The 19,445-nt window shown below is 43.3% G+C and overlaps 1 protein-coding gene across 3 annotated transcripts in view; it reads right to left on the reverse strand.

Annotated features, from left to right (window-relative positions):
• The window catches only part of SHC4 (SHC adaptor protein 4), a 48,243-nt gene that overhangs the window by 21,091 nt on the left and 7,707 nt on the right, over window positions 1–19,445 (reverse strand). For 2 of the 3 annotated variants that reach the window (XM_032232411.1, XM_032232410.1), the window contains exon 2: window positions 7,343–7,413. The exons of the other annotated variant lie outside the window; for it this stretch is intronic. In XM_032232411.1, coding sequence (XP_032088302.1) covers window positions 7,343–7,413 — 71 coding nt within the window. The remainder of the gene's footprint in view (window positions 1–7,342; window positions 7,414–19,445) is intronic. 3 annotated transcript variants of the gene reach the window in all.

The following is a 19,445-nucleotide window of genomic DNA, read 5'->3' on the forward strand; positions in this document are numbered from 1 at the left end:
CGCTTCATAGGGCTTTCAGCCCTCTCTAAGCGGTTTACAGAGTCAGCATATCGCCCCCACAGTCTGGGTCCTCATTTCACCCACCTTGGAAGGATGGAAGGACGAGTCAACCTTGAGCCGGTGAGATTAGAACCGCTGAACTGCAGATAACAGTCAGCTGAAGTGGCCTGCAGTACTGCACCCTAACCACTGCGCCACCTCGGTCTCACTCATCAAGCAATATTTTTTTTTGCCACAGGGATTGTTTTCGGCTTGTGTGAACCTGGGCAGTGTGGCTTGAACACAACCAAAGGTTTAATCAACAACTGTTTGTTAAAACATCTTCTACGTGCAATCCATAAACCCAACCTACGTGTTTAGTTTTAGCAGGTGTTCGGAACGCGACAGTGATGGGATTCAGCCGGTTCGCACCTATTCGGGAGAACCAGTTGTTAACTTTCTAAGCAGTTCGGAGAACCGGTTGTTGGAAGGAATCTCATTTTGTTTTTTTCCCACATTACAGGGCTAATCCTGTAAGGAAGGCAGGAAGGAAACATTCTGGTGTTGTTTCTAGCCTAACCTTGATTGCCCTGCTTACAGAAACTGCTTCTCCAGTTAACCCTTATTACATTGCAACAGCTAAGGCCGTTACATCAACCTGAGTGACGTTGAGTTGGTCACGCCCACACGGTCACATAACCACCGAGCCACGCCTACCCAGCTGGTCATTAGGGCAGAGAAGCGGTTGTTAAATTATTTGAATCCCACCACTGGAACGCAGCCATTTTGGTGCGAAAGCTATGCTTCATGGTTTAGGGCAGGGGTGTCAATCTCAAGGCCTGGAAGCCAGATCCAGCCCATGGGATGCTTAGATCTGGCCCGGGAGGCTGCCCTGGGAACAGCAAAGGATTGGCCCGTGATGCTTCTGCCAGCGAAAACCGAGCTCGGGAGGGCTGTGGGCAGCCCTCCCGAGCTCAGTTTTCACTGGCAGAAGGTTGCAGGAGGCCTCCCAGGCCGAAAACGGAGCTCGGGAGCCCATTTTCGCTGGCAGAGTGCTCGGGCTGCCACAGGCGACCCCTGACATGAGTGACATTGAGCTGGCCATGTTCACCCTGGCCAGGCCCCCTGAACCTCCCCCCAAAGTCAAATACAACCCTGATGCGGCCCTCAATGCAATTGAGTTTGACACCTCTAGTTTAGCAAGTGGCCAAATTGAATCTCCCTTGTGTTGTCTTCAATCCCCTATTAACACTTCATGCAAAGTTATAAAATCAGGAGTGAAAAGTTTACCGTAGCACATTATGGTTTCACGTGGTACTTGACCCCAATTTTCACATAATATTTCCACAGCTCCCATTTGACCACAGAGGGCCCCCAGCAAACAGTCACAGGATATTAACTGCAGGTACAAGGCGAACTGCTTTAATAGAACCCCACACAACAGGATGCCCTTGTCTAACTCCCGAAAAGGCAGGTTGCCTACTAATGCTTGCATCTCAAGCAAAATCCAAGCATGTGGTTTTGCACAATACAATACAATAGCAGAGTTGGAAGGGACCTTGGAGGACTTCTAGTCCAACCCCCTGCCTAGGAAGGAAACCCTGTACCGTTTCAGACAAATGGCTATCCAACATCTTCTTGAAGACTTCCAGTGTTGGGGCTTTCACAACTTCTGGAGGCAAGTTGTTCTGCTGATTAATTGTTCTAACTGTCAGGAAATTTCTCCTCAGTTCTAGGTTGCTTCTCTCCTTGATTAGTTTCCACCCATTGCTTCTTGTTCTACCCTCAGGTGCCTTGGAGAATAGCTTGACTCCCTCTTCTTTGTGGCACCCCTGAGATATTGGAAGACTGCTATCATGTCTCCCCTAGTCCTTCTTTCTATTAAACTAGACATATCCAATTCCTGCAACTGTTCTTCATATGTTTTGGCCTCCAGTCCCCTAATCTTCTTCGTTGCTCTTCTCTGCACTCTTTCTAGAGTCTCCACATCTTTTCTACATCGTGGCAACCAAAACTGGATGCAGAATTCCAAGCGTGGCCTTACCAAGGCATTATAAAGTGGTATTAACACTTCAGGTGATCTTGATTCTATCCCTCTGTTTATGCAGCCTAGAACTGTGTTGGCTTTTTTTGTATTTTGGTTGTTCTGATTCCCTATTTTTTGGAAATGTGTAAATAAAAACCTTACAAAAGCGTTTTCAAAAATGGGGAAAGTAGCTTGCAGCATGTTCATTCTAGCTTGCTTCTGAGTGTGATAGTTGTAGGTCAGGGGTATCCAACTTGATTTCTTGGGGGTTGTGTTTGACCTCGGGGTGTGTGTGTGGAGTGGCCATGGCCAGTGTGGGCGTGGCCAGCTTAATGTCACTCATGTCGGAGGCGCCTGTGGTGGCCTGAGCGCTCTGCCTGAGCTCCGTTTTCAGCTGTGACAGCCTCCTGTAGCCCTCTGCCAGCAAAAACGGAGCTTGGGACAGCCACTCGCGGCCCTTCCGAGCTTCGTTTTCACTGGCAGAGGTACCATGGGCCAGATCTAAGTACCCCGGAGTCCGGGTCCGGCCCCTGGGCCTTGAGCTTGACACCCGTTGTAGGTGCTTTTAATCCGTGGCACGACAAAACCGCGGTCCACTAAAGCGCGCCCGATTAAAGCGCATCGCTGACGTCATCAGCAGCGCGACAACAACGACCGTGGAGAAAAAAGGGCGCTTTAAAAAGCGCTTTTAAAGCAAGCCGATTCACGTAAAGGTAAGGGTTAGGGTTAGGGTTAGGGTTAGGTTAAGGGTTAGGGTTAGGTTTAGGGTTACGTTAAGCATTAGAGTTAGGGTTAGGGTTAGGTTAAGGGTTAGGTTTAGGGTTAGGTTTAGGGTTAGATTAAGGGTTAGGGTTAGGGTTAGGGTTAGGTTTGGGGGGGTTAGGTTTAGGTTTACGCGTTAATTTTAGCTTTACCACTCACAGCGTGCTTTTTTCGTCACGCTGTGATGACGTCAGGTACGCGGTTTCGTCGAGCGCGCTTTAGTCGACCGCGGTTTTGTGGTGGAACCCTTTTAATCAATGTCTCCTAAGAAATATGGAACCTTTGGGTGTTCATTCCACGAAGACAAGTCCACGTTCCTCTGAGGAACATGCAGTGAGTCCTCCATTCTTCTTCTCCTTTTACAAAAACTCTGACGGGAGAGTCGCTCCCTTAGATACCTGGGAGTGAACTGGCCTGCAGCAATCACATAATAACTTATTCCATACATCATGCTTGGCTACCCAAGCATTATTTATTGGGAACTGTGGCTTATGCTTTGACAGACGGCATGTACCTAGCCACTATGATTTATAATAACTGTTAGAGCCTAACAGGTTATACAAACACAGCCAATCCTAGGCCCATAAATCACATGATAGAGTCTGATAAGTGAAACCCTCCAATTCATTCACGAAATGGTTTGTCTGTAATACAGTTGAATTATGGCTACAAACACAGCTTCTGCCTGCATGGCTATGTGATGGACAATGGGATATGGGTTCCAAGCATAGGTTAGAGACTCTAAAATGCCTACCATCCAGTGGTGGGATTCAGCCGGTTTGCACCTATCCGGGAGAACCGGTTGTTAACTCTCTAAGCAGTTCGGAGAACCGGTTGTTGGAAGAAATCTCCTTTGGTTCCCCCCCTCCCCCCACTTTACAGGGCTAATCCTGTAAGGAAGGCAGGAAGGAGACATTCTGGTTTATTGCCCTGCTTACAGAAACTGCCTCTCCGATTAACCCTTATGACATTGTAACAGCTCAGGCGAAGCGCCCATCGACCTGAGTGACGTTGAGTTGGCCATGCCCACAGTCACGTGACCACCGAGCCACGCCTACCCAGCTGGTCATTAGGACAGAGAACCGTTTGTTACATTATTTGAATCCCACCACTGCTCCCATCCCATGAAATATTCTATCTGATCCGATGTCTTCAGACGCCTGGATGAAAGAGCTATTCCACTGCACTTCCCAAGATCCAGACAGAATATATCTCAGTGTACATTATGACAGCCTGTTAAACAAGTGGTACATGTAGGAAAACTCGAGCACGATATTTAAAAAGGAATTGTTAAAAGCTTGTGCTGTTTAAAGCTCCTGCTTTCACCATTTTAATTCACCCTTAATGGAATGATCTGCCTCAGAGATGGAAGCCTTCGGTGGCTACAATTCACTTGGGCATATCATTAAGTTGGTTTAAACAGTGAAATATCAAACTCTTAAATAAACACGGCACATTCTTCTGCGCAGCATTAAAAATCTGCCAGCAATTCTGGGAAGGGAAAACAAATTTGCTGCTGGTGCATTAAGATTTAATTCCCCATAATTTAGAACGCTTCTAACGCTGTATATATTCCGCATGCATGGTGCAATTTAGCACAAATGAAAATATTCCTTTGATGAGGACTACACAAACCATCAGTTGAAAGCCATAAGATGGGTAGGGTTCAAGAAACTCTGTTATTCTATGTTCTATATAAAACGCCGTTAGCAAATTGTAGCTGTTATTATCTTGACCAAAGGGGAGAAAATGAAGATTCAGCCAAAGAATGACTTTTGCTAACCGTATTGAACTCTTAACGGAATCAAATGAAAGGAATCCGCCTTTAATTATTTTTTATTGTTTCTATCCTATCCATACAGGATCCTATTCTATCCTATCTATGTCCTGTAGGGTGGCTCAGTGGCTAAGATGCTGCGCTTGTCGATCAGAAAGGTCGGCAGTTGGGCCATTTGAATCCCTAGCGCCGTGTAACGGAGTGAGCGCCCGTTACTTGTCCCAGCTTCTGCTAATCTAGCAGTTCGAAAGCATGTAAAAATGCAAGTAGAAAAATAGAACCACCTTTGGTGGGAAGGTAACAGTGTTCCGTACACCTTCGGCCTTTAATCATGCCGGCCACATGACCACGGAGACATCTTCAGACAGTGCTGGCTCTTCAGCTTTGAAACGGAGATGAGCACTGCCCCCTAGAGTCAGGAACGACTAGAACATACGTGCAAGAGGAACCTTTACCTTTTTATTCAAGCTAGTTTCTGTCTTGTTTACTTTCTTACTCCCTCAACCTTTAAGGGTAGACCACTGCACATCTGTTTTCTGGTTCAATGTCGCACAGTTCTAACTATCTTGGTTTATTCAGCAAATCATGGTCAAGACACACTATGGTTGAGCGAGGAAGCATCTCAGCCAATTGAATCATACAGAAGATTCTTCCCTAAAGACATGCCATGAAAAACAAGAGCAACTTCAAGCAACGCTGAGTGTAATAAGGAAACAACTTAGTCACCCAGCTTTCTGTAAAGCCTAAAATGTCAAATGTCCCCTTTTGCCAGTACATAATTCAAGGAAATTCAGAAAGTTCTCCAGATGAGGTCTCAACACAATATAGTTTTTGCTTAAATGGCCTTGGGCAACTATGAGTTGTCTTGAGTGCTTCCTGCTGTGGTTTTGAAATATTCATGCGGCAGACACGATATTAACAATGACCAGTATATTAGTGAAATAATTTCCAGCCTCGGGCTCTTTGCTGGCTGCTGAGTTAAAGTCTGAAACCGGGAGGCACCAGAATATGACATTTACTTAATGCCAACTATCAAATCCCAGTCTCCATGTGATAGCAATTCAGACACTGGTGTGGAGATGAAGCAGGGGACATGCCAGAATGATAAAATAAACAGGCTAGGCTGATTTTCAAATTCTCATGCAAAGAATTTTTTGAATTCTTTGCATTAAAAGCCAAGCCAACCAAGTGGCCTGGTGTTCCTCAAAACTTTGAACTAGCTCCAGCGACAGAGAGATAATCCTTGATTTACAACTGTCGAGACTAATGTTGGTTCTGCATCATCCCTATGGATGAGAATTTAAATGTGGAGCTTGGCTTACAACTACTGGAATGAATACTTGTTGCCACCAGTGGCCAGCAGGGCTGGCAGCAGATTCGGACAGTGAGGAGGTTGGGGAGGAACATGGGCCAGGATGGAGTCTAGGGAAGGCTCTGTTGAGGGCTCCGTGTCGGAGGCAGAGAGGGGGCCACAGCTGTATGCCAGTTATCAGCTGCCTTCAGAGTCAGACATCAGCGAGGCAGATGAACAGCTGGAGCCTGTTCCCAGTGTGTGCATGCACAGAGTGGCCAGACAAAGGAGACAACTAAAGAACAGGGTTCGACTCGGGAGTAAGGCCACAGGTGGATGATGAATGACCCCTCCCAGAGGAAATAAAAGAGGAGCGAAAGGGGAGTGGAGTTTGCAGGAGACAATTAGTTCGCTTAATTGGGTCGTGACTCTCCAAGACTCCTGGCCAAGTTTTGCAGATATCGGCCTGGCAGCTCTCCAAGCCAGATAAGGCCTGTGACTATAAATCCTCCCTTGAAAGATTTTGCTGGATGTGAATGAGCAGAATTCACAGTAAATTAATAAAAGGGGTTTTTGTCGGAACAAGGAGTTTGCTTCATGCTCTTGGGAAGCCTAGGTCAGAATAATACTATTGTTAGTACTGTTTCACTAACTGCTTGTAATTTGTTGGGCAACTTTAAAGCTAGATTTTTTCTTTGGCAGGTGGATACATCTGCAGTTAAAATCTGCTCCATGTAACATGCTGTTCATTGGAGCTTCTGCCTTCAGTAGTGATTTTATATACAGTTCGAGTCCTGCTTCAGATAACTGGGTAATGCATCATTTATTTTGCTAACTATTGGCTATTTATTAGCCTGAACTGAGATAAGGACAGGGATGCTGTTTTATTTATATTATCTGTCGTGCTATTGATAAATTGAAAATTAGTTCCCGAAAGCTGCTTTTTCAGCCCAAGAGCAGTTTAATAAAACATGAGCTGCAGTTATAATTAAACCAACATGTTTTATGTAAAATGAAAGCAACGGATTACATTCTTAACAGGGAATTTTTTTTATGATGTGTTAGTCTAACACAGGGGCTAAATTTGTGAATGTCCTAAGAAAAAGGAAATCTTTAAATGACAAAAACATTGAAAAAAGGTAAGACTCATTCATAATACAGAAATGCATTCCAAAACAGTATGTGGTTATCCAGAGAGAAAATCAATAAAATACTCCTTAGCGGAAAGCTGGAGAAAATTTTTTATTCCTGTATATAAGTATTTATATTTATTTACTTATGTACCTACATATAACTCCTAACTTTTCATTAACAATTCAATCCTCAAGAAGGGATATAACAATTAAAAGCATATGTTATAATGAATATAATTTTACAAAAAGAAAAAAGAAAATATACCTGCTGCCAGAAAGATGTGATGTTTTAAATCAGGAGAAGAAGAATGAAATAAACTGTATTTCTGCCTATACAGAAATATAGGAGGTTGGAATAAGATGTTGTAACTTACCTGGTTACTTGGGTCCGAGTGCCAAAATCCAAAGATCTCATTGATTGCAGGACTTCAATGCAGCCCATATACTAAATATTGAAAGAGAGCGAGAGAGACAGAAAGAATCACAGGTGCTGAAAAAGTAGAAAAACAAAGAGAATAATCGGAAGACCTCACTGTTGAAAATGGTAGTTGATACTTCAAGCGTTTCAGGACTTCCTGATTTTTTACTGTGTTTCCCCCAAAATAACACCCTTTTGACCCTTGAAATAAGTGCTTGGCCTTATTTTTGGGGAGGTCTTATTATTTTTGAGGTGCAGGAAGCGGTGAGTGTGGTCACCTCATGGCTGCTGCTGTGTTGCAATATTTTCAGAGAGGGCTTATTTTCAGGGGAGGGCTTATTTTAGTGCATACGCTCAAAAGCTCGATTGAGCTTATTATCCAGGGAGGTCTTATTTTCGGGGAAACGGAATAAGATTCAACCTAGATTGAGAAAACTGGAGTTCACATTTTGATTCCATCATGAAACTGGGAAGATTTGTATCACTTCTTCTTAAGATGGAATATCCAAACTCTAAACTATTCATAGAATACGGAAACAATCTCCCAGCTGTTTAATTTGGACACGATTTATTTACTCAAACTGATGTACCACCTGAGATTCCATGTGACTTACAGTAACATAAATAAAAACATACTTCCACCATACAAATCGAAATGAAAATAGAAAGGGAGAAATGAATACGCTTCATTTAAAGATGGCGGATCCAGCCTGTAAAATCTTGTCCGATGAGTCTAAAAAAAAATCTGCCTCCTAGTGCTCATTTAATTGTCAACTTTGAGAGTTTTAAGATGGGGAATGCTGGGAGTTGAAGTCCACACATATTAGAACATAGAACGTAGAATTCTTTATTGGCCAAGTGTGATTGGACATAGAAGGAATTTGTCTTTGGCGCATATGCTCTCAGTGTACATAAAAGAAAAGATACATTCATCAAGAATCATAAGGTGCAACACTTAATGATAGTCATGGGGTAGAAATATGCAATCAAATCATATTAAGAAACAATCAATGTAAATCGTAAGGATACAAGCACAAAGTTACAGTCATACAGTCATAAGTGGGAGGAGATGGGTGGTAGGAATGATGAGAAGATTAATAGTAGTGCAGACTTAGTGAATAGTTTGACAGTGGTGAGGAAATTATTTGTTTAGCAGAGTGATGGCTTTCAGGGGGAAACTGTTCGTGTGTCTAGTTGTTCGGGTTGCGATACTGTGCCATAAAGTCCCCAGACACCCCTAAAATGAATTACTGAGAACGACTACTGTGCATTTTTTCTGGGGTAAAAGAGTTGACACATAAGTCATAAATTGCGAACTAACTAGATCCACATGACATACCAAAACACAAATTGAAAAATATATATTTTCGTCTGTCCTAGGCGATTACATTTAAGGTTCTTCTCATCCTCTCTCTCCTGCAAGGCTGCCGGTGAAGGACTTTGAGTAACCACTCTGAGGAATTATGATAGTGGTAGCTCTTTCCTAATAATAATGTAAAGGCTACCATATAATAGTAATTGGTACTTCCGGTAGCATGAGGGGATAAGAATAATCAGGTCTAACTTTTGGCAGACAATTGCATAGGAATGATTTGTGGAGAGGGGGGGGGGGGCGTGGTAAGCTATGAAAGATGATCATATATATTATTTAATGAATCGACACTGTAGTTACCGTAAGTCTCTCGTCCAAGCATTAGTAGTCAATTACAAGAGGGGGAAAAGATAATGGCCTGAAGGTTTATGTATGTTGCAAATCAAGTCTTTGAAAAATCCCCTTCAAGGTTAGATATCCATTAATCAGCAGTTACGGCTCTGAAAAGAGAGGGTGTGCAGCGGTATTTTTTTCAACGCCTGTGGGCTTCCAGGCTGTCTTCCCCCCACCCCCTTCCCTTCCCCTCACAAGAACAGTAATCTTGCAAACCGGCTGGCTGCGGTTTTGCCACCCTTGATGAAGGCAAAGATTCGGAGGAGTAGGTGAGTCACAGGCTGAGATCATATGACTGTGAGTAAGCTCCCCTCAACATATGCGTGGGAGGCTCAATTGAGCAAAGCCTTGTGGCGGGGAGGGGGGAAGGAAAAGTAGGGAGAGAGGAGAGAAATCAATATTGCCATCAATGGTCCTGACTGGAGTTCATCTTATCAGATGCTCCTTAACGGCCATAAAAGCAGGAGTAAGGAAAAGGTAGGAACAAGGTGTTTTGAAAGAGATAGTCAAGGGATTAAAATTAGCATCTTTGATTATTCAGGATGGTTTACTCCTAATTGTGCAGGGAAGGCCACAAGTGTCTAGGTTTAGGAAATGAAAAGATAAAGATAAAATAAAGGTTCCCCCTGCTCAACTCTAGGGCACGGTGCTGATCTTCATTTCTCAAACGAGGAAGCCAGCATTGTCCAAAGATGTTTTCTGGGGTTATGCCGTCAGCATGTCTATATACCAAAATTGCACGGAATGTTGTTACCTTCCCACCAAAGTGGTATCTATGAATCTACTCATCTTTCACGCAGTGGTGGGATTAAAATTTTTTTACTACCCGTTCTGTGGGCGTGGCTTGGCTTGGTGGGTGTGATAGGGGAAGGATGCTGCAAAATCCCCTTTCTCTCCCCACTCCAGGGCAAGGATACTGCAAACTCTCCATTCCCTCCCCACTCCAGGGGAAGGATACTGCAAAATCTCCATTCCCTCTCCACTCCAGGGGAAGAATACTGCAAAATCTCCATTCCCTCCACACTCCAGGGGAAGGATACTGCAAACTCTCCATTCCCTCCCCACTCCAGGGGAAGGATACTGCAAAATCTCCATTCCCTCCCCACTCTAGGGGAAGAATACTGCAAAATCTCCATTCTCTCTCCACTCCAGGGGAAGAATACTGCAAAATCTCCATTCCCTCCCCACTCCAGGGAAGGATACTGTAAAATCCCCATTCCCTCCCCACTCCAGGGGAAGGATACTGCAAAATCTCCATTCCCTTCCCACTCCAGGGGAAGGATACTGTAAAATCCCCATTCTCTCCCCACTCCAGGGCAAGGATACTGTAAAATCCCCATTCCCTCCTCACCCCACTAGTTTGCTTTCCAGCTCCATTCTCCTGTGCAGGGCAACAGAAGACCCAGACAATCAGCTGGGACTCTGGAGGCAGTGAACAGGTGGGGGTGGGGCCAGCCAGAAGTGGTATTTGCCAGTTCTCTGAACTACTCAAAATTTCCACTACTGGCTTGTCAGAACCGGTCAGAACTGGCTGAATGCCACCTCTGGTTTCAGGCTTTCTAGGTGGGCAGGAGCAAGAAACGAGAGCTCACCCCATTGTGTGGCTCTTGAAACTGAGCGGTCAAGTTCTCCAGCCGACAAGCTCGGTGTCTTTTAACCACTGAGCCATCACACATCCCTCTAAAAAAAAAGGAGCATCTAGTCTAATGACATTCAAGTCTAAGGAATTAATTAACATCTAGTTTAACCAAGAGAAGACGTAGGGGGTGATATGAGAGCTGTTTTCCAGCACTTGAGGGCCTGCCACACAAAAGATGGGCAGAGCAAGAACTAATGTGTGGAAGACGATTAAAAAGAGATCCAACCTAGGAGGGTATGAGAAACGATCATACGTCACTCTTTTCAGTGCTGTTATAACTTTGAACAGTCACTGAACAAACTGTTTTAAGTCAAGGACTGCCTGCATTTTAACTGCAACTTCATGGGACTCATAATTGGGAGAGGGAATAGGGAATTAGGGTAGAGTAGGGAATTAAACTCTTTTTGGGGGGTGTCCTCGGGACTTCTATTCTGCTCCCTAAAACGAGATTTTGAGAAAGAGAAACGCATCCCTAGATTCACTGCGAGCGACACAGGATGTGGAGTTTCTGTGGGCCATAAAATCTCTCCGGGGGAACTATTCACAACTCCCACAGTTGTTCAGCAGGCTGGTTGCTTAGTCAGAGAGCTGGGATCTCAACACAACTGCCAGCCCTTTTGCATAGAGGTCAATCCTCATGACTCACGGAGAGTAATTACAAAGGAAGTGGATGGAGCAGCTAACCTCCCTCCTTCTTCCCCTCCGATAAGACTCAGAGCTGCCAAGGTCTCCAAGGAAAACACTAGTGTCCGGTCCTTATGCCTCCCCAACTCTCCAGCTCCACTGCTATAATTAAACGTTGGCATCCAGCACAGGCGAGCAAAACAACAGGGGAGAAGCTAAAAAGCCATCTTCTGGCTTCCTGCAGATGAGTCCAAGAAGCTCTGAGTCATAGGAGTTCACTGGATGCCCAAGAGATATCATCAATGGGACAGGAACACTTTTGCATTTATGCAGTCCAGTCTTCTCTACAAGGCCAGGGCAGGGGTTTAGAAATGCTGTTTCTTAGAGCAAAGTAAAATGGGCAGGGGGTAGGAGGCGGGAAGTACAAGCCAATAGTATCTCTGTGGAAATGTATGAGATGACCGAAATGAGCCTGAGGGGGGGGGGGGTCAAATGCATTAGCAGTCTTGAGTACCTTCAAGCCTACAAGAGAGTTAAGTCCAGCCCACCTTGAATTCCATTGACTCTATTAACAGATGCCAAGACAGCACAGAAGAACCCATGGAAGAGGGGTTAAAATATATGAAACATGGAGGTGTGTGTGTGTGTGTGTGTGTGTGTGTGTGTGTGTGTGTGTTGCATTTGTGCTGATAAATAAAGGGAGACTAGTATAGATCTATTTCAAGCTATTTAGCTCTCATCAGCTAGCCATACCCTTATTGGGATTTGAACCTGTGCTGTATTACATATTAGGCAGTTGTGTTAGCCACTAAGCCACAGGCTCTCCTCCTTTATCAGCTAGGATAGCTATTTCCCTGGCCTAGCTGATAAAGGAGGAGAGCCTGTGGCTTAGTGGCTAACACAACTGCCTCATATGTAATACAGCACTGGTTCAAATCCCAATAAGGGTATGGCTAGCTGATGAGAGCTAAATAGCTTGAAATAGATCTATACTAGTCTCCCTTTATTTATTTATCAGCACAAATGCAACACAAATGTAACAAAGGCAACAGTAAAAATAATGGCTTTCTGTCTGGATGGTCTCTTGTGATGAGCCGATAGACAGAGAAAGGAAGCAGTATGCTTCCTTCCATATTCCTTCCATATGCCTCATCTAGGCAAATAGTGGTTAGAGTGCACTACTGCAGGCTGCTGCTGCTGCTCATCCACTGCCAGCAGTTTGGCGGTTCAAATCTCACTGGCTCAAGGTTGACTCAGCCTTCCATCCTTCCGAGGTCAGTAAAATGAGGACCCAGATTGGGGGACAATGTGCTGACTTTGTAAACCGCTTAGAGAGGGCTGGAAAGCACTGGGATGCGGTATATAAGTCTAAGTGCTACTGCTATTATAATGAATGACATCTTTATGGGAGAGGAGGTACAGTAAGTAGCCTTATTATTTTGTCTTCCGGTTCAAGAGTGTTTTGTGAGATTTTCCCCCAAATCCCAAATGGTCCATGCACTCTTTTGCTCATCCACATTTTCCTTCCCCAACCCTATTTTCCAGCTGAGCTAAACGAAACAATAGAGATTTTAAAAAACAAACAGAGCAAGATGCCTCAAACCAGGACTCTCCAGCTGCGACTTTTGAAAAATGTTAAAATAACCTCCCCCCCTCCCTTCCCCCCCCCACAAGATCCCAACTTTTCATTTTAAAACATTATTTTCAGTCCGAGAATCACGAACTGGAGTAAAAGGAGACCCACGGAGGTGATGATATCACCAGAAATTTGTGAGGCTGAAACATGTTGTTGACCTTTATTTTTAGAAGTTTGTGGGAAGGTTGTGGAAAACAGGTGTAGGAAGTTTTGCATATTGACTCATTCACTCGCGGAACAATTCTTCAGAGCAGTTGTGCCCAACTTGATACTCTGGATTAGGACCTATTTTGTACACATGTTGGCATTTGGGTGGGCAAGAGTGAAGATAGTGGAAGTCAATGATCTGGGATTTTATAGAAGAGGCCATCAAGAAGTTCACCTCCAGAGTTGCACTTGGCAGCCATTAATGCCTCACAAAAGATTCTAGAAGTTTGGAATAGCAGAGTTGGAAGGGACCTTGGAGATCTTCTAGTCCAACCCCCTGCTTAGGCAGGAAACCCTTCACCACTTCAGACAAATGGTTATCCAACATCTTCTTAAAAATGTTCACTGTTGAAGTATTCACAACTTCTGGAGGGAAGCTGTTCCATTGATTATTTGTTCTGTCAGGAAATTTCTCCTTAGTTCTAAGTTGCTTCTCTCCTTGATTAGTTTCCACCCATTGCTTCTTGTCCTGCCCTCAGGTGCTTTGGAGAATAGCTTGACTCCCTCTTCCTTGTGGCAGCTCCCGAGATATCGGAACATTGCTATCATGTCTTCCCTAGTCCTTTTTTTCATTAAACGAGACCTACCCAGTTCCTGCAACTGTTCTTCATGTTTTAGCCTCCAGACCCCTAATCATCTTTATTGCTCTTCTCTGCATTCTTTCTAGACTCTCAACATCTTTTTTACATTGTGGTGACCAAAATTGGATGCAGTATTCCAAGTGTGGCCTTACCAAGGCATTATAAAGGGGTATTAATCCTTCACATGATCTTGAGTCTATCCCTCTGTTGATGCAGCCTAGAACTGTGTTGGCTTTTTTGGCAGCTGCTGCACACGACTGGCTCCTATTTAAATGGTTGTCCACTAGGACTCCAAGATCCCTCTCACAGTTACTACTATTGAGCAAGGTACCACATATATTGAACCTGTGCATTTCATTTTTCTTGCCTAAATGTAGATAGTCAAATCTATGATGTATGTTTACAAAGTTGAGGCTCTGCTATAATGAAAGATTGAAAGAGCAGGATAGGAAGACTGATGCTTTCTGCCATTGATGTTGGAGAAGATCCTGAGAATAATATGGACAACTAACAAAACAAACCATGAAGTCATCAAATAAATCAGCCCAGAATTCTCAATTGAAGCACAAATAACCAGGTCTAAACTATCCTACTTGAGACACATGATGCAAGGAAGATGGATTCAGTTGACAATGGCAATGTTGGAAAACCCAAAAGACCAGATCAGGGAAACACCATCATGGAGCAAAATCTATCTACATGGGTAATTAAAAACAACTTGAGGGTCAGTCAAGAGCCGAGGTGGCGCAGTGGTTAGGGTGCAGTTCTGCAGGCCACTTCAGCTGATTGTTATCTGCAGTTCAGCGGTTCAAATCTCACCGGCTCAAGGTTGACTCAGCCTTCCATCTTTCCGAGGTGGGCGAAATGAGAACCCAGACTGTGGGGGCGATATGCTGACTCTGTAAACTGATTAGAGAGAGCTGAAAGCCCTATGAAGCGGTATATAAGTCTAACTGCTATTGCTATAGTCACTTAATCTGTAAAATGATGGGATGAATTGATGCTTTTTATCCGAGCAATGCTAAGAGTTTTCACGCTGCTTTAGGATGTCCTGTTTATGGAACCACCAAAGGATGAAACCGATAAGAGCCATGATGAAGCAGTGGTTAGAATGCAATATTCTGCATTCTGCAGAATTAGAAGCTAATTCTGCCCAGTGCCAGCAGTTCAACCATGACTGGTTCAAGGTTGACTCAGCCTCCCATCCTTCCGAGGTTGGTAAAATGAGACTCCAGGCTTGTTGGGGGCAAGAGGCTGACTCTGTAAACCACTTAGAAAGGGCTGTAGAGCACTATGAAGCGGTATATAAATCTAATTGCTATTGCTATAGAAAAACAATAGAGAAAAAAACTACATTAGCATAGAATGCAGCAGTAAATAATTTGGGAATGCAGTTATTATGAGCTGGTTCCTGGTTAGATTTTAGCCTTCGTCCCACTTTTCTTCCATTCCTAAAAAGATTGCTATTTTTTAAAAATACACATAATTGAATGTTTTCATCAACCACTATCCACACCATTTTAAAAGCCTTGAAGGATGACTTTGGAGGTCAGGACAGAAAAAGCTCAAAGTAAGTAGGAAGTGGCAAAATACGCCAGTAAGGGATGGAAAATGTGGTTTTCAAGAAAAGGAGACAAAAACCACTTATGCAACAAAGATCTTTCTTTTACCAGGAAGTGAAAGTCAGTGTTTGCATATAAATAAATTTGGCCAACTCACCTGGTGCTGGTGTTTGTTTTTTTTAAAGGGGGAATTCCATTAGCAATTTCTCACTGTTTATATACAGTATGTGAGGTTTTTTAAATCACAATTCTTTTTGTAATATGATAGAAAGAAGAAAGTATTAATAATGTCCATTAAAAAAAACCCATCATATTCCCTATTTGCTTTTAATTAAACGAAATGATATTTAATTAACATTTTGCCCCCGGGCTAAAAAAATATTTTATATTTAGAGATCCGAACCATAAGAAATTCAAGGCAGGTTATATTATTATACTTTTTTGCCGAGAAAAATCAGCTGAAATAAGTATAAGTATAATCTTTATTGTCATTGTACTTAAATACAACGAAATTGGTTGGTGAAATATAGATTGGGTTTGCAATTTTTAAGCCTGTAATAGCTTCCTGTATTAAACCTGTATGTTGCCGAGTTCCCAATAACCCTGAACGACCTACCATAATCAAGCTATACTAAAATAAAACAAAAAGGTAAAAAGTCTTAGCCTGTGGTCTTTTTGGTACAAAAAAAGGATATTATTGCATGTTTAAACAGAGGCTGAATGGCTGTAAGAATGGATTCCTGCATTTCCACATGAATCCATTTTCTGCACATTAAAATCTAATCTGGAATCTTTTACATTGCATGCTTGAGATGGCATTGCACAGGCAAGAAGTCCGTGTTTGCTTAAAACTGGTTTTGCTGAATAGCTGACAGTTGTTGACTTCACAACACATTAAACACAATGGGGTCAGCTTTGGCTTATGTTTTGTGCAGATGTAGCCTAGAAGAAGCTGTCTCACCTCCTACCTAACCCAGGCTATTTTGGACCAGCAATCTATATACATAAAAATGGCTGTGTGTGTGTGTGTGTGTGTGTGTGTGTGTGTGTGTGTGTGTGTGTGTGTGAGTTCCAGCATAACTCTGGAACTCCGTTAGGAATTTCAACCAAACTTAGCACATAGCCCTACATGGCCTAGGACCCGGATATCTACGACACCGTCTTCTGCCGCATACCTCCCTAAGACCAATAAGATCGCACAGGATGGGCCTTCTGCAGGTGCCATCAGCTGGACAATGCCGGCTGGCGACGCCTCGGAGTAGGGCCTTCTCTGTTGCCGCTCCGGCCCTATGGAATGAGCTACCCACAGAGATCCGGACCCTACCCACTCTCATGGCCTTCTGTAAAGCTATCACAACCTGGTTTTTCCGGCAGGCCTGGGGCTGTCGACCCCTTGATTGATGTCCAGCCCCGCTTAGGCTGGGTGCATGTTGTGTTTCTTTTTATTTGTTGTGTCTTATTTGTTTTAATCCTTTTTAATATTTCTTATTTCTGTAAGCCGCCCGGAGTCCTCTGGGATTGGGCGGCCTATAAATTCAATAAATGGAAATGGAAATAGATGACTTACACTCTAGAAAAAAAATACTGTGGGGGTAAGACACCCCTAACACCCCACAGGGTGTGTGTTCTGTTAAGATACAGCCTGCTGTGCCTTAAAATGGCTTCTACTGTACAGTGCAGTGGAGTTGCCATGGTAAATACTGTGGGGGTAAGACACCCCTAACACCCCACAGGGTGTGTGTTCTGTTAAGATACGGCCTGCTGTGCCTTAAAATGGCTTCTACTGTACAGTGCAGTGGAGTTGCCATGGTAAATACTGTGGGGGTAAGACACCCCTAACACCCCACAGGGTGTGTGTTCTGTTAAGATACAGCCTGCTGTGCCTTAAAATGGCTTCTACTGTACTGTGCAGTGGAGTTGCCATGGTAACAGCTTCACAGTACTCGACAAGGCAGCTCCCTCTGGTAAGGGGGAAATCCAACATTAGAAATTAACTAATTTAATTGTCGACGAACTCAGGGCTCAGGGAGAAGTTGCTCTTGCCATTGCCACTTCAGGAATTGCGGCGATGTTCAAGGGAGGAGGGAGGACAGCCCATTCCGCACTTATGTTGCCACTTGACATCGCCATTCCTGTCTAATACAGGATTGGGATAGTAACATATCATAAATCTAAGCTGAAGAACTACTACTACTACTACTACTACTACTACTACTACTACTACTACTTCTTCTTCTTCTTCTTCTTCCTTCTTCCTCTTCTTCTTCTTCTTCCCAATCCTTTTTATTATTATTATTTGAATCAGATTAATTTGGATCTGAGCAAAATAAGACCGCCACTGGTAGAGTGCCAAAATGCTTGACACATTGCCCCCCAGGGGGTGGGAGAAAGAGGACAGACAAGGGCAGGAACTAAGGAAGAATTGCAAACACCAATTTAGGCAAAGAAAATAAGTCACCGAACCCCAAACCATCTCCCTGCAGCAGGAATAGCAATAGCACTTAGACTTATATACCGCTTCACAGTGCTTTACAGCCCTCCCTAAGCGGTTTACAGAGTCAGCTTATTGGCCCCCAACAATCTGGCTCCTTATTTTACCGACCTCGGAAGGATGGAAGGCTGAGTCAACCTCAAGGATCGAACTGCTGGCAGGGGGCAGAATTAGCTTGCAATACCGCAATTCGAATGCATCAAGGAAGCATCTTGATGTGTTTATGTCCCTGCTGTTAGGTTATAACACAGGGGTAGGTTTCTATGGGACAACTTGTTCCTTTTTGCCTCTTGAACTTGGCTGAACAGTTGTTTTTTTTTTTTAAATATAGGGCTATGCTCTGCCAAGGTGGCAATGCCCTCACCTTTAATGCAAAGCCATTATTTATCTGCTTAACTGTGATATTCTTCCATATGAGGCGTCCTTTGGTGCTCTATCTCCTGCAGGGTTGCTGGGACAACTGTTAGCTTTTTTTACCCGAGGTCTTTTAACTGTTCAAGGTTCAGTGATAAACTCACATTATTCCAAGGCTTCTCTCTCAAGGAAAACTAGCCAATTTTATCCAGCTGACTAAAAAATATAGCAAGATAAGCAGCCACAACGATGCAATCAAAGTCACAGCAGAAGAGAATATTTGCAGCTCCGGGTTGAACTGTACGGTCCTTGGTGATGTCTAAGCTTTTCTTGCAGACCTTTCATTACCCAACTAGGTAACATCATCAGTGCCAGAAGGGAGTGGGGTTTCCAGAGTAGAGGAGGATGTAGAAGGACTGTGGGGTCCTCGGTGATCTCTGAGCTGGGTTGTTTTCTTGTAGACCTTTCATTACCCAACTAGGTAATATCATCAGTTGCCCAGAAGGGAGTAGGGTTTCGCTCTTTGTTTATCTGTCAATTCTTTTTACATGCATTTTAAATAGCCTGCCTGCAAGCACCAATTTAGCTTCAGTTTAACATCCAGCCCATTTTTATGCTTCGGTACTGAATTTCAAGGAGAATGTTGACATTTAAGGACAACATTGTAATCTTGGGAGATGTAAGGTTTTCTTTCTTTCTTTTCTTTCTCTTCCTTTCTTTCTGTCTTTCTTTCTGTCTTTTTTCTTTCTTTCTTTCTGTCTTTCTTTTTTCTCTTTCTTTCTGTCTCTTTTTCTCTTTCTTTCTGTCTTTCTTTTTTCTCTTTCTTTCTTTTTCTCTTTCTTTCTTTCTTTCTTTCTTTCTTACTTACTTACTTACTTACTTACTTACTTATTTTCAATAGAAGCAACAAAATAGACATGTTAAGCTTCTTTCATATACCTATTTTCTACAACTTCTGCATAGACAGCTAAAACTAAAGAAAAGGCCCAAATACTCAGTTTCATTCACCCTAGTGACATCACCATCTGGATGGCTCTCTTTCCCCTACCCTATCGCTCTCATTCTGAAAATAATTTTAATAAAATGAAATGCAGGGTCCCTTTGAAACAAAAAAGTGTCCTCGTTTATACAAATTTAGCCTTATTTTCTATATTATCCTAGTCATTCGGGTTGTCCTTTTGAATCCTGCAATGAATCTTCTTGATGTTTTTTTTTTAACCCGTGAGTGACAGATTAACAGTGTTGGAAGGGACCTGTTGG

The sequence above is a fragment of the Thamnophis elegans genome, chromosome 16 (genome assembly GCF_009769535.1).
Source record: "Thamnophis elegans isolate rThaEle1 chromosome 16, rThaEle1.pri, whole genome shotgun sequence".
NCBI lineage: Eukaryota > Metazoa > Chordata > Lepidosauria > Squamata > Colubridae > Thamnophis > Thamnophis elegans.